General features: G+C 35.7%; 1 protein-coding gene across 1 annotated transcript; it reads right to left on the reverse strand.

The window, feature by feature from the left end:
* Positions 1 to 232: 232 nt before the first annotated feature.
* Positions 233 to 1285, reverse strand: LOC132624152 (uncharacterized). The gene is made up of 2 exons (XM_060338974.1): positions 951 to 1285; positions 233 to 575 (listed from the first exon to the last, which is right to left on the reverse strand). Exons 1-2 carry the CDS (start codon positions 1283 to 1285, stop codon positions 233 to 235), a joined length of 678 nt encoding a protein of 225 aa, XP_060194957.1.
* Positions 1286 to 14295: the final 13010 nt, after the last annotated feature.

A 14295-nucleotide genomic window follows, 5' to 3' on the forward strand; every position in this document is an offset into this window, starting at 1 on the left:
AAGATAAATAAAAATTGTTAACCCACCGGTTTGTACTAGTCAACCACAACTATCAACATAGTACGGCTTCATATTCATCCACAAAACGTTGTCCATCTATTCTAGCAAGAACGGAAAAAACAGCTATCGACCCAGATATAATAAGAGACAAAAAGTCGGGGCATCTAGTCGACTTAAACCAACAGAAAAAGCCTGATAGCCTAACTTTACCCGGCCATGGTCCTTGTCGAATTCATGTTTTTCTAGGAATCATGGCCTTCAACCAGCTCAACCTTTTCTCCGTTTTCATTGTGACAAAAGTTTCCCTCCAGGTTTGATTTTGAAACAAGTCCAGAGCAGCATTATTTAGCCTCTGATCAACTCCTGGCGTGTCATTTAGAGTCACAACACAATTAGCTGTCGAATACGGATCATCTTTCTGATTCTGATCCGTTCCACTGCTCTTTGATTCTTCTGAATTGTCAGCATCAACACTATTCCTCTTATTAGGACCTGATTTTGAGGGCTCTGCAGTCTTGCGTTTGTTTCGTTCACTAGAGTTGCTCGTGTTCTTTTCAAGATCGGTGTTGTGGAGCCTGAATCCAGTAGAAGAAACAGCATAGTCCCCGGTAGCTTTTGGTCAGGTAAAAATATGACACAGGCCCTCATATATAGGGCAGCCATATTTTCTATATGGTATTATCTTAGGATGTACCTACAAGATTATTTCATCTGGAAACATCACCACTAGAAAAACAGGAATTAGCGACGGACAAATTATGTAGCTAAATAATAAAATCCATCGCTAATCCTATTTAGGTAGCGACGGATTATCACAAAAATTTGTTAGCAAGAAATTAGCGACGGATTAGAGGCAAAATTCGTAGCTAATTCCACTTTTTTCTTTTGCAGTGCATATACAATATTGAATGAAGCACGATAAATGGAACTCAAGGCAAACCTCTATGTACTCAGCCCACACGCTATCATCAACGACAACCATTTTTGTCCGATTATCCCAACCAAATCCACCATGGATGTAAAGTGGCTTCACGATTCTATAATGTTTTCGCAATATAGACAGATGTTTTTTCAGCTCTGCCTTGTCGAAATTCAAACCGCTGCATTGACTAAAGTCCTTGACAACATTATCCCATGCTTGATCATGGAAATTACTTGGGATCACATCGAGATGGTATTTCATTTCCTCAATCAATGAATCAACAAATATTTTTTCTACCGGTGGAGGCCAATTTGGCATTGACCAAACATCTTCAGTTGGATCTTGGATGCGACGACGACCCATCTAAGTTATGCAGAAAACAACAACTTACAACATACGCAGTAACTTATGCAGAAAATAATTGCCAATTTCAGGAATTACAAGAAAGGACACATAAGTAGCTAGTTACAAGTTGAAAATTGAATGTACTCCGTAGAGAACAAGATGAATGCGTTGAATCTTGAAAGTAATTCTATATACTACACATCCACAAATGTAGAGAGACAAAGTTGCAAGATAGAAAAAATTACTAAAAGAGAAGAGGATTCCCAAACTGCCAGTTACCTAATGAAGACACTAAAGAGTTGGGCTTGATATACTTATAATCTCTAGAGATTCATTAGTCTTACACTACTTAAGTTGACATAAGTACCAATTCTTAAAACTTCGTAATCCATGAATTTTAAAGATAAATAAAGTAAGATTCATATAGCCGATCTTAACTGATTTGGATTTGAAGCATAGGTGATTGATCAGATACATGAGATTTAAAACTCTTGCAGAAACATTCTGCATATTTTCCAATTTGCTTACCTACATTTCCTTTTTTAGTAAAACCCAATCTACTTTTAAATATATTTCCTTAAACTAGAGAAGTTTCTCTTTCAAAGAAGTAACGGTTAGCTGTGCGAACAAAAGTCTCACATTGGTAGCTGGAAAAAAAAGTAAGCTACATATAAGGTGTAAGGAAACTCTAAATGATGTGAGGCTTTTTGTGTAAACCCACTACAAAAAAAATATAGAAATGGCAATAAAAAATTTAATATTTGGCAACAACTTAGTTTTATTGTTAGCAAATGAACTTTTTTGTTGCCAAACAATTTAATTTTTTTTGCCATAATATTGATTATTGTTGCAAAAAGTACTTTTGGCAACAAGAAAAAAAATTATTGCACGTCGTTGCAATAACAGCTGTTGGGAAAAGTTTATGCAACAATCCTTTTTTTTTTGTTGCCAAAAGTACTTTTGCAACAATAATCAATCTATGGCAATAAAAAAAAATTGTTGCCAAATATCCTTTTTCTTGTTGTAACCATGCAGGTTTAGCTCAAAAAGGACAATATCACACCAAGTTAAGAGTGTGTTTAGGTTGTTTTAGCTCATCTGTAACACTGATATGAACTTTCTCCTTGTATTACTTTTATCTTGATATGGCATTTTCCTACAAACTGTTTTACCTTTTCATACAATGAACTGGAGCTTTAATTCAAACATTATTCTAACTCGGAAAAATAACAGGTTTATACTTTTTTCTTTGTTTATCTCTCAATCAGTCGAACCAGGCTATGCATAGGACAGAGTACTATGTAAAAGATTGTCCTAACAAGCAAGAGGAATTAAACATTTTTTACACTTTTGACGTTTTGCTCATCTTCAACCTAAGACCACATAGTCTCAGATGCAAAGTGGCCTGGAATCTCATCAAGGTTATGCTGGAAACTTAAAGAAAACACGTCACTAGGGGTCGTTTGGTAGCTAGTTAAGTGACCGCTTATTCATGTATTATTCTTTGCATAACTAATACAACGTTTGGTAGCTAGTAAAGAGATACCTTATTCATGTATTAATTTCTACATACTTATACCGCGTTTGATAGCTAGTTAGGAAGTAAGTTATTCATGTATAAAATTAGTACGACGTTTGGTTTGCAATTTAGAAACCCGCATAACTAATACATGTATAAGTTATGAGGGAATCTATGTATTATTTTATGCGGGGTAAAGATGAAATTAATAATACATGAATAAAAAGTTGAAATGACAATATTACCCTCAACACTTCCCACTTAAATACTTTCCTTTTCTAAAAAAATATATTATTATATAATTTTTAATATAATATTTCAAATATTTTAAAAATATAATATTTTAATTTTAACTGTAAATTCATAATTTAATTATAAAAAGTATTTATCATATTTATTAACTTTTGATATAACAAATCAACATTCAAAGAAACAATTTACGCATAACTAAACCATGCATAAGTAAACCCTGCATAACTGATACCTGCATAACTAAATCCTGCATAACTAATACTTGCATAACTAAACCCTACATAACTAATACATGCATTACTAATGCCTGCATAACTAATACGGCGGAGCCACAGCCAGGCAAGGCAAGGGTGTTCAACCGAACACCTTTCGCCGAAAAATTATACCGTGTAGACATGTCAATTAGTACGTATTACAGACATATATTACATGTTGAACACTCATAATTTATAGATTATATGAATTCGAACACCTTTGATAAAATTTATAATTCCGCCACTGATACCTACATTACTAATACCTGCATAATCATAAGCAGCTACCAAACAACCCCTCAATGTATGTGAAAGAGATAACTGTAATGAGAAAATGGCTCTACAAGTTGCTACACGTCTTACATGCTTAATAAATTGAATCAATTGACCTCCCCAGTTTGGCAAGTTTAACCCCCTGTTTGGATGGCGGTTTCCCGTGGTTCATTAATGTATAGTTTTCTATGAAACCATGTTTGTTTCCATTGTTCTTAAAATTATGTGGTATGGTGTTGTAAACCCGTGGTTCATTCCATGGTTATATAACCATGAAAAGTTTCAATTTTTGTAACCACCGATTTGGTGGGTTTTCCATGGTTACGTATTTCATTTCTCCATTATACCCCACCCTCCACCATCCACCCCACCCTACCACTCACCCCCACCCACCTCTGCCCACCCTACTACTCACCCCACCCCACCCCACCCCACCCCACCCCCACCACTCACCCTCACCCACCACCCCTACTACCCCACTCCTCTGTCACCCACCCCAACTACCAGCCATCACTACCACCCAACCCCACCCTACAATAACTTACCCCCACCATCATCCCACTACTACCCGCCCCCACAACCACTCACGCCCACCCTACCACCCATTACCCCTCACCCCCACCCACCCCCACAACCACTCACGCTCACCCTACCACCCACTACCCCCACCCTCATCCCATAACCACCCACCTCACACCACCCACCTCTCCACCACCCCCACCCACTACCTAATTATTTCTTAAAATTCTTATTTTATTCTTTACCTGAGTTTTATTAGTATATATAAATTAATTTCTAATTAAGAGTTAAGGATATTTTAGTAAACTTATAAGTTATTATACAGTACGATACAGTCAAACCAAACAATACAAATGTTATTAAACCACAACAAATGATACAATCTATCCAAACATTGTGTTCATTAATACAGTACCATACAATACAACACCATACTGTACCATACCATACTGTACATTAATGAACCACAGAAAACAACCATCCAAACAGAGGGTAAGTAACAGTAACATCATATACTACAGAATTACTTTTCTGCATAGACACACACCTTATAGATTTACAATCTAATACAAGGAATTCATTTAGGGACTTCTTTGCATCTTGCACACGTCATATATACATCTTTTCTTCTTCTTTCTTTTTCCAATTTCACCTTCTCTTTCATTTTTTATTTTGGGCAATTTGTTATTTGTATCCCTACTGAATCACACTTTTTTCAATTTCCACCTCCAAAAATGAAGTTTTTCATGATTTTGCAAATAAACAGTGAAAATTTAAAACAAGGATGCATACATGACAGATTAGATGCAAAACAAAAACTGATTTATATACTAGAAGGGAAGTAGAAGAAAATTTAAAAAAGAAAGTACTCCTTTATAAAAGTGAAAAAGTAGTGCATATGTTAGGGGGCATTCAGAGCTCACTTGCAATGTACATACTCGAATGTCATTATAAAATTTGTGGAGTGCCTGACTAATCCATATTCCCATCCAAGGGTTTAGCGCTCTCTACTTGTGCCAATTAACTAACAGAGTAACTAAAAAACAAAATAAAAAAATATCTCAAAAGGTCACTCAATTATGAGTGAAATAATGACGAACCTTGATCAGATCAGAGGAGACTCATTGAGGTAAATTGTTGTTCAGCCAATAGTGTCAAAACCCTAGATTACGTTTTACAGTTGCATATATCATGTAGGAGTAGGAGTTTGGGTTTAAAACAAACTTAAACTTACGCGGCACTTTTCCCTCTTAAATACAGTAGTAAAAGTTTTAAGGCAAAAAAATATTCCTCCTTGATTACTGCCTTAAATGTCGCGTGGCCACTCTTGGGACTAGAAGATGACATTTGTGGATTTCTTTTTCCTTTTTTTTTTTAAGCATGAAGGTACTATTCTAATGCAAATTACTACTATTCCTGTTGTAAACAAAAAAATCAATTCAAATCAAATTAACTATTATCGTATTTCAGTTAGCAAAATTTCATGGAACTTGGAACTTGGAACTTGCTACTTTCCTTTTCTTTTCCATATTTGATGTCTTATTTGGATGGATGTCTTATTTGGATGGTTAAGTCGAATAGGTTTAGACGAAGCTTCGTAAAATATAACATAAATATATTAAAATTACTTTTTTCAAACTTAAATGATTGGTATAGCAACACAGGGTCAATCTAGATGGTCTTAAAGAGCAGAGTCAATCCCACTTTACTCCTCTAACATTTAAGGGTTGGGAAACAATACTCCCTCCAAATATTAAATGAAAACGATAACCCCCTTATGCAATATTTTTTTGTGAGGATTTTCCTTATTTGAATAAAGATCGTTTTTCGTTTTCTTTCTAGAATTAAAATATGAAAATATATAATTTTATTATTGTTCATTGACCTATTCCGTTGAAATAATGTACTTGTAGGATATAACAGCTATTTGCAATAACCTATCAATAAACTTTTAGCTATGTGGCATTCGTTTTACCTGCATGAGCATTAAACTTTGGGTCCTTATTGCACATTAGCAGTTTACCTAATTTCCACTCTAACATTACCTTTATTTATGAATTATCTCATTCACCTCTTCCATTGTTCTATGTTGAACACCAAAAAATCAAAATCAAGGCAAAAAAAAAAAAAAACTCTTTAGGGACTTTTCTTGATTAGCTGAAGCTTGTGTCTTTATTCCCGTTTTGATGAGTTTAAGGTAAGAGTCAATTTTATTCCACCCCTTAATATTTAAGGGTTGAGAAACAATATCTCTTTCATATGTTGAATGGGAACGATAACCCCCTTATACAATATTATTCGGTAAGCTCATTTTTTGAATAAATATAGTTTTCAAGATCTAAAATACAAAAATATATAACTCTTATTTATTAGATTTAATTATACATTTACATTAACATTGACACTCAAATAAGATGGCAATTGGTTTCATGTAACCAAGCATTTCGTTCATAGTTTCAAAGAATTGCTTATATAAACATATAATTAGAAAAAGTTTTATATAGGATAAAAATTAGACTGATTTTTCAGGGAAAAAAAATTATTTGCTTGGCTCATCTAAGTGCTTTGAAAATATGAAAGAAATATGCCTAAATAATTGATTAATGGGAAAATTGTTGTGAAATATATCTTACCGGATGGAATTGCTATTGTACAAAATATTTATAGATGACCCAAAGGTAATGTCAGAGTAGGAAATTAGGTAGACTGTTGATGTGCAATTAGAATCCCAAAATTTAATGTGCATGCATTTAAAACAGATGCCACGGAGATAAAAAATTATTGACAAATTATTGCAAGTAGCTGTTATATCTTTAAAAAAAAATACATTATTTTCAACGAAATAGGTGAATGGGACAACAATAAAATTATATATTTTCGTATTTTAATTCTAAAGAAAAATAAAAAAGATCTTTATTCAATAAGAGTCCTCACCGAAAAATATTGCACAAGAGGGTTAGTGTTCTCATTCAATATTTGGAGGGGTATTGTAATGTTAGGGGGTAAAGTGGAATTCAAGAGTACGTTACATTTGTGTCACCTAGTTTTCAGGGTCGTGCATTTCTTATCCAGCTTTTAGATTTTTTTATTTTATTTTTTTGAAATATGCATCTTTTGTAGTACCTAGTTTATATGCTTTATGAATTTCTAACAGTTTGAAATGTCTATATATGTCCAAAATGCAGTGCTACAGTGAAACACATACCTACCGGCCACGAAAGTTATAATTTTGGATGAAAAAAATATTACTCTTTCACATGACACAATTATGAATCTTTTTTGGCTCAAAATTATCCTCGTTTGTAGAACATTTTCAGAGAGGATAATACTATAGGCAAAAGATATCAGTCGATATTCCAAAATCTGCAATTTACCTCTAATATTCACACCACTATATAATATACAACTACGGAACACTTCCCTGGGTTCCAATTTATATATGTGACATGAGTTTAGTGCCATAGAAATTTCGTGGCAATTAACGTTTTCACAAAATGATGCACGCATCTGATACAAAATGTACCCTTATTGGCAACAGCAGTATTCTCATAACACTGTCAGTTGCTGATTTTACCGTGAATCTATATATGATTAGAAAGTGAAATTAAGCAGCTCTACTGGAAAAAACATTAGCCAGATTCATTTGCTCCTCATTGATCTATTTTGCAAGGGACCCTGTGTAAAATTGAATGATCTTGATGGTCTGACATGACCTGAAAACAATATCATTGACAATGACGAATAAGTAACTAAGGTTGTTCAAATATTGTTAGCATTAGTTAGGTAGGTGATCATCGAGTGGGAGCTTTCATATATGATTTAGCAGGCACCATGTTTTATTTTTGTAGGTAAGAGTTCTTGAAAGCAAGAGTAATATGGCTTCACATGCTTATTCAAAGTTATATATGTGGCATCGCTATCTGCAGCAAAGGAAACACATTTCTTTTTTTTCTCTTTTTTTTTGTTTTTTGATGAGCAGCGTGGTCCTCATGACACATATTTGTGTATACATTTAAAACTCCTTTGCATATATGTATATTACATAGTTCGAGTGGTAAGAAATGATTTAGTTAAACCCACAAAACTCGCGCACTAAATTCGTTTCTGCCTCGTTTTATATATGGGAGGATTTATATTTTTTTGGACTATAAGAGAATTAGCACATAGGAACATATGCAGCTTTATGGGCAATCGACCATGGGAAAGCATGAATTCATCGTAACTTGGTCAGCAGAGCAGAAGACAGATTTCATTTGGTACTCGTTTCAATGTTCTCCGAATCCATGTCTTGTTGGGCTAAAACGGTCTTGTTGTCCGCCTTGGGTCAAATCCGCACGGTTTTTCTCCAAAGGTCCTACACTATTATGAGTTTTTTAAATATATTTTTTTTTTCTTTTCAGCTACTAATGTGGACTTCGTTCGCACGCCCAACAATCTCCCCCTCGAACAGAGTTCCACATGGCTCATTACCATGATTCACGGGTCACAGATTCAGCATGTCTGTGTGCTCCCCACATCGTCAGAGAAACGGTCCAAGAATATTCTTAATACAGTGTGATACTGTCCGTTTGGGGCCAAGCCACACAGTTTTTCCCAAAAGGCCTCATACCATTAAAAGTATTCAATACCTTATAAGTAGGTTTTTTTTTCTTTTCAGCTACCAACGTGAGACTTTGTCCGCACCCAACATTCATGTCTAGCTTTGCAAGTTTTTAATCATTTGTCAGTTGTGTAGTCACAAGCTTTTGTTGTTGCACATAACTCCATGACAGGGTCACATGTAAGGGTAATAAACAGGGGCGCCGGAGCTACCCTTGCTCGAGGGTGCGACGCTCCTTCGCCAGAAATTATATTGTATATATAGGCGAAATTTTGGTTTTATAGGTATATATACCAGTGTTGACACCCTTGACACAAGTTGAAGGTTTAGCATAGTGGTTAAGGGGTTGCAGAAATTCTCTAAGGTTTCGTGTTCGAACCTGTAATGCGACATATTTGCATATTTTGACACCCTATTTGCATTTTTTTAGCACTCCTTAATATGAATCTTAGCTCCACCACTGATAACAAAAACAGATTTTTACCCAATTGAACACTTGGTAATAATCTATATCTATATCTATATCTATATATAATATAAAGCTATACATAGACAAGGTGATGTGGCACCTCTCTATGGCCACCATTCCTATTTATATTTTTTCTCATTTTATTGGCTTTTTAACTCATTTTCTGGTAAAATATATATATCTATATCTATATATTCATGATTTCCATATTGATTAAGTTGTAACTGATTTATTCATTCATTCCATTTATTTTACAAGCAATTAAAGGTCATTATTAAAGAAACAGAGGGTCTGTTTGTATCCATAACTCATGGTTCAACGAAGCAATACACTACTATATAGGTTTGGACTGGACATAGCTGAAAAGCACATGATGTTATGCTCCTCAAATTATTAATGTTTTTTTACCCAAAAATATCCACCTTTGTCATTCTTTTGTATAAGTAATCAGCCTGTAAATATATATTTTTCTATATGCTGAAACGGCTGACTGGATGCTTTTGGCAGCCGTTCAGTTTTTTTGTGCTCCTCCTAATAGACGGCAAGCTAAGAATCTGAATACATTAGCACATCCTTTGAAATATTTTCTAGAACCCGTCCTCCCTTGAATTCCCGATAAGGATTTTACACATTAACTCATGCTTAGTTTCTTATCCTAATTCCCAATAAGAGATCCATCCTTTCTCAGCAAGGTTTGTTTATTTGATTTTTGTAGTAGAGTAAATTGTTTGCTTCTTGTAATTCCTTATACTGAAAGGCTAGTTTGTTTCGAATCAGGTGCGGGTATCCAATACAGGTGCGGATCTGAGTGTCGAATTCGGTAAAATATATATATTAAGATTCGGGGGTGCTGATCCAGGTATGGATATGTATCACGACCCGGCTAGGGGGCCGCGACGAGCACCCGGTGCTACCCCACCCGGGCACCCCCTTATCGTACATAACATAACATCTAGGTGAACCATAAGTCAATTCGTGCTTTTCTTATCGTTAATCATATTGATCCCATTAGACGACCATCATCATTTAACATATCATAGGCATCTATGCCACATCATAAGTACAAGGCCGACATGGCTAACAAAAGATATACAAAACATGGGCCGACATGGCCGAACATCTCTACCCACATACACATGACTACGAGCCTCTAAGAGTATGACATATCGTATGAGCGGGACAGGACTCCGCTATGCCCATAATTATATACACAAAAGAATAAGTACCCAAAAGCTACGGCTCCGAAAGAAATGGAGCTCTGTTATGCAATCTCTGAATAAGCAGCTATGGATCAAGTCTGTCTCCCTGTGCACCTGCGGGCATGACGCAGCGTCCACAAACAAAAGGACGTCAGTACGAAGAATGTACTGAGTATGCAAAGCATGATCAACATCAATATAGAAGCATAATAGATATCATATGAAATAGCATAGGAGGGGAGACAGTAATATCATCATCATCATGTCGCTTACTTGCATACATCGTCGTTCGTATCCCATAATAATAGCCATACCACTTTGTGTTCATATTCGTATACATGCCCTTACTAAGTCTTATCACACTCATATTCATATTATATACATGGTCATATCATATACATAGTATTTACATAGCATACCCAACCTCGTAGGATCGGTGTGTCATACATACTTGGCCAACCAAGGCTCAAGATCATACATACCTGGCTCTACCAAGGCGTCAGGGTTATCCGTACCATCTGCAGAGGTGTGCGCGCGTTTCTTAATCGTATACATACTTTATACATAGTCATATACATATAGTCTTACCCGGCATCATAAGCTCGGGGTCTTATCATAGCCCTTCATAGGCATACATATACATATCGCATAGCTCGTAAGCATCTCTAATCTCATTTTACTCTCATCATCATTACTATCCTCGTCATTTTCGTTACATCTACATTATAGACTTACTCGTCATACGAGGAACATAGTATAATCATAGTACATATCAAGGGTCGTGAGCTTATGAGCTCGGAAAGTCAACCATGTGAAGAAAACATACTCATATAGAGGAATTAGGAATTTGGCCAAGAACCATGCCTTATGAAAGAAGGGTTAGCCTTACATACCTTTCCGTCGAACTATTCTACACTTGCACGTTCCCTTCCAATGCTAGCGTTTTTACCTTCATTAATATCATAACAATGGCCATTAGTCATTCACATCATCCACATTATCTAGATTTCTCAATTTGCTTCTAATTCTCCCATATTTATGGTCATGACCTCCAACTTCGTCCATTCGTCTAAAGTGTCGAGTTCATGATCTTAGTACCATTTATAATACATTCATATCGTAACACAACAACATTCATAATTCAATTCAAACTATTCCTCAAAATGTCACTATTCACCATTCATGACCTAGTTGACCACATTTTCTACAATCCATGTATTTTAATTTTCCAATACCTTAAACATCATGTAAAAATCATGAATCTTACCTTAGAAGTTGTAGGAACAAGCTTTGGTTGATAATACCCCACTTTGAGCCAAACCCTAGTTTTTCTCCATTTGGATTTCTTGACTTAGATGATCCTTGATGATTCCCTTATCCTTGATTCACTTGTCTTAATGTTATTGATGGCTTATAATCCTTGAAAACTCATATAATAAATGTAGAGAGAAGTTTTTGAGAGAAGTGGTGTAATGTTGTAATGAAATAAAACAAGTGTTGGTCCCTTTATTTAATGACTTGTGAAATCTGTGCTGGGTGAACAGTGGTCGTCCATGGAGGTTTACGGACCGTATTCCACTATACGGCTCGTCCTCCATGGGCGTATTTAGCCATTTCCAGAACCAGAAGCTGGGCTGCCTTCATGGTGGTTTACGACCATGGTTTACGGACCGTAAATCACTTTACGGTTCGTCCACCAGGTCGTATTTAACCATTTCCTCGGCTGGCAGAAAGTCGAAGCCTTGCATGGCAGTTTACGACTGCCAGTTTACGGACCGTATTGCACTTTACGGTCCGTATTTTGCAATATACGACCACTGGGCAGTTGCAATTCTGCAACTTCCCATATTTCTTAGACTTCTCATTTTAATCACCCCCGTCCATGCACATGCATTGCTCACCTTGTATCTCATCTTAACTTAGCCAACTTCCTCATCTCACATCGGATACTTTTGAAATCTCGCCTAAGGTCATCAAACGTCGTTTCTTGCTCATGGACATCATGCACTCATATTCATCACTAGTTCATTCTCTTGCGTACCAACGAAAAATTTTCCGAGGTGTAACAATATGGGTACGGTATGGGAATTCGGCTAAGAAAATCCAAAATTATAAAAATAGAGCAATAAAGAACACGACCCTTGAATTCTTAGTTTCTCTCTATTTGGCTAGAAACATGAAGCAACGAATATGAGATAAAAGGACTAGAATATTGAAGGTATGTCATTTCCCATGTCTTAAATATGTTTTATCTTTCATTTTGTGAAATCAAAATCTCAATTTTCCCCCCAAATTTTTCCATGGACTCCGGTCAAAGTATCCGGAGTTGGTTGAATGTATCCGAGACGTATCCCGCACCGCACATGTTCCGTGCCGAGACGGGTGTGGCATAAAAAGCGAAGCGCACAACTTAGCTGAAAGGAATTTGGGTTTAGTTTTCTGTTAAAGGTTTGATAATGGAGTATTATTTATAAGACAAAAAAATTCCTTTTCTCTATTTGCTAATATGATACAAATAACCTTAGTAAGTAGGTTGAACCGGAATAAGGTTATATCTATACATAAAGCTGGTCTAAGAGAAGATGAGGGGACACTTCTCTTAAGCCAATCTTAAAACCGATTTTGTTATTTGTTTATCATCTTCATATATATATATAGAGTTGTCATCATAATAGTTACTTATACATGCTAATAGAAATATTCTGATCATTCTAATCGAATACAAAACAGATCTTGAAGATTAACGAGCTATTTCTATCTATGATACTAAAGATTTTTTTGGGAAAATACATAAAAACCCTCCCAACGTATACTCGGATTAATTATGACGCACTCAACCTTTGCGGGCGACCTATTACCCCTTGGTCTTATTTTTTCTGTATTTTTGTACTTTTTTCGGCTGACATGGAACAATCAAAATTTGATGCCCAGTTGCACAATGGAGAGTGTTGCACACTCTCTGCTACATTGGCGCCACGTCACTGTCACGTCGTCGTCGTCTTCTTCTTCTTCTTCTTCATTTCAAGAAATCAATTAACCCATTTTCCTCCATTAACACACACATATTCAATTTCATCATCAATCATAAAAAGCTTATTTTCAAGAAATCAACCAACCCATATTCTTCCTCCATTAACACACACATTCAACCCATTTTCTTCCTCCATTAACACACACACATTCAACCCATTTTCTTCCTCCATTAACACACACACATTCAACCCATTTTCTTCCTCCATTAACACACACACATTCAATCCATTTTCTTTCTTTTCCAATTCATCAAAACCATTATTTGCAAGATTTAACTCATCCTCTTTCTTTTCCAACTCAACACAACCATTCTGTTAATGGCTAAAGAAACAGTAATAGGGATCCAATTAAACATTTTTATTCAACAAAAATCTTATAAAAGTTTTTTAGCTTTCCCGCCCACTGCATTTTCCACCCAAATCCATTTCCCCCCTTCTCACTCTCCCTTTCACACACACACACACACACAAATGACAAAACTGAAGCACAATTGATGGAAAGAATTCTTTGTGTCAATCTTTAGGGTTCTTTTGTGGGGTTACCCATCAAGCCAAAAATGCCTGATTTTGCCAATCTTGAAATTTCCAGTGAATCCAATACCCAAATCCAGGCATTAGTTTCTGACCAAAATTCCCATATAGGGTTCCCTATTTTGCAAAAAGAAGATGAGTTAAATCTTGAAAACAATGGTTGTGTTGAGTTGGAAAAGAAAAAGGATGCGTTAAATCTTGCAAATAATGGTTTTGATGAATTGGAAAAGAAAGAAAATGGGTTGAATGTGTGTATGTTAATGGAAGAAGAAAATGGGTTGAATGTGTGTGTGTTAATGGAGGAAGAAAATGGGTTGAATGTGTGTGTGTTAATGGAGGAAGAAAATAAGTTGAATGTGTGTGTGTGTTAATGGAGGAAG

This window comes from Lycium barbarum, chromosome 12 (assembly GCF_019175385.1).
Source record: "Lycium barbarum isolate Lr01 chromosome 12, ASM1917538v2, whole genome shotgun sequence".
Taxonomy (NCBI): Eukaryota; Viridiplantae; Streptophyta; class Magnoliopsida; order Solanales; family Solanaceae; genus Lycium; species Lycium barbarum.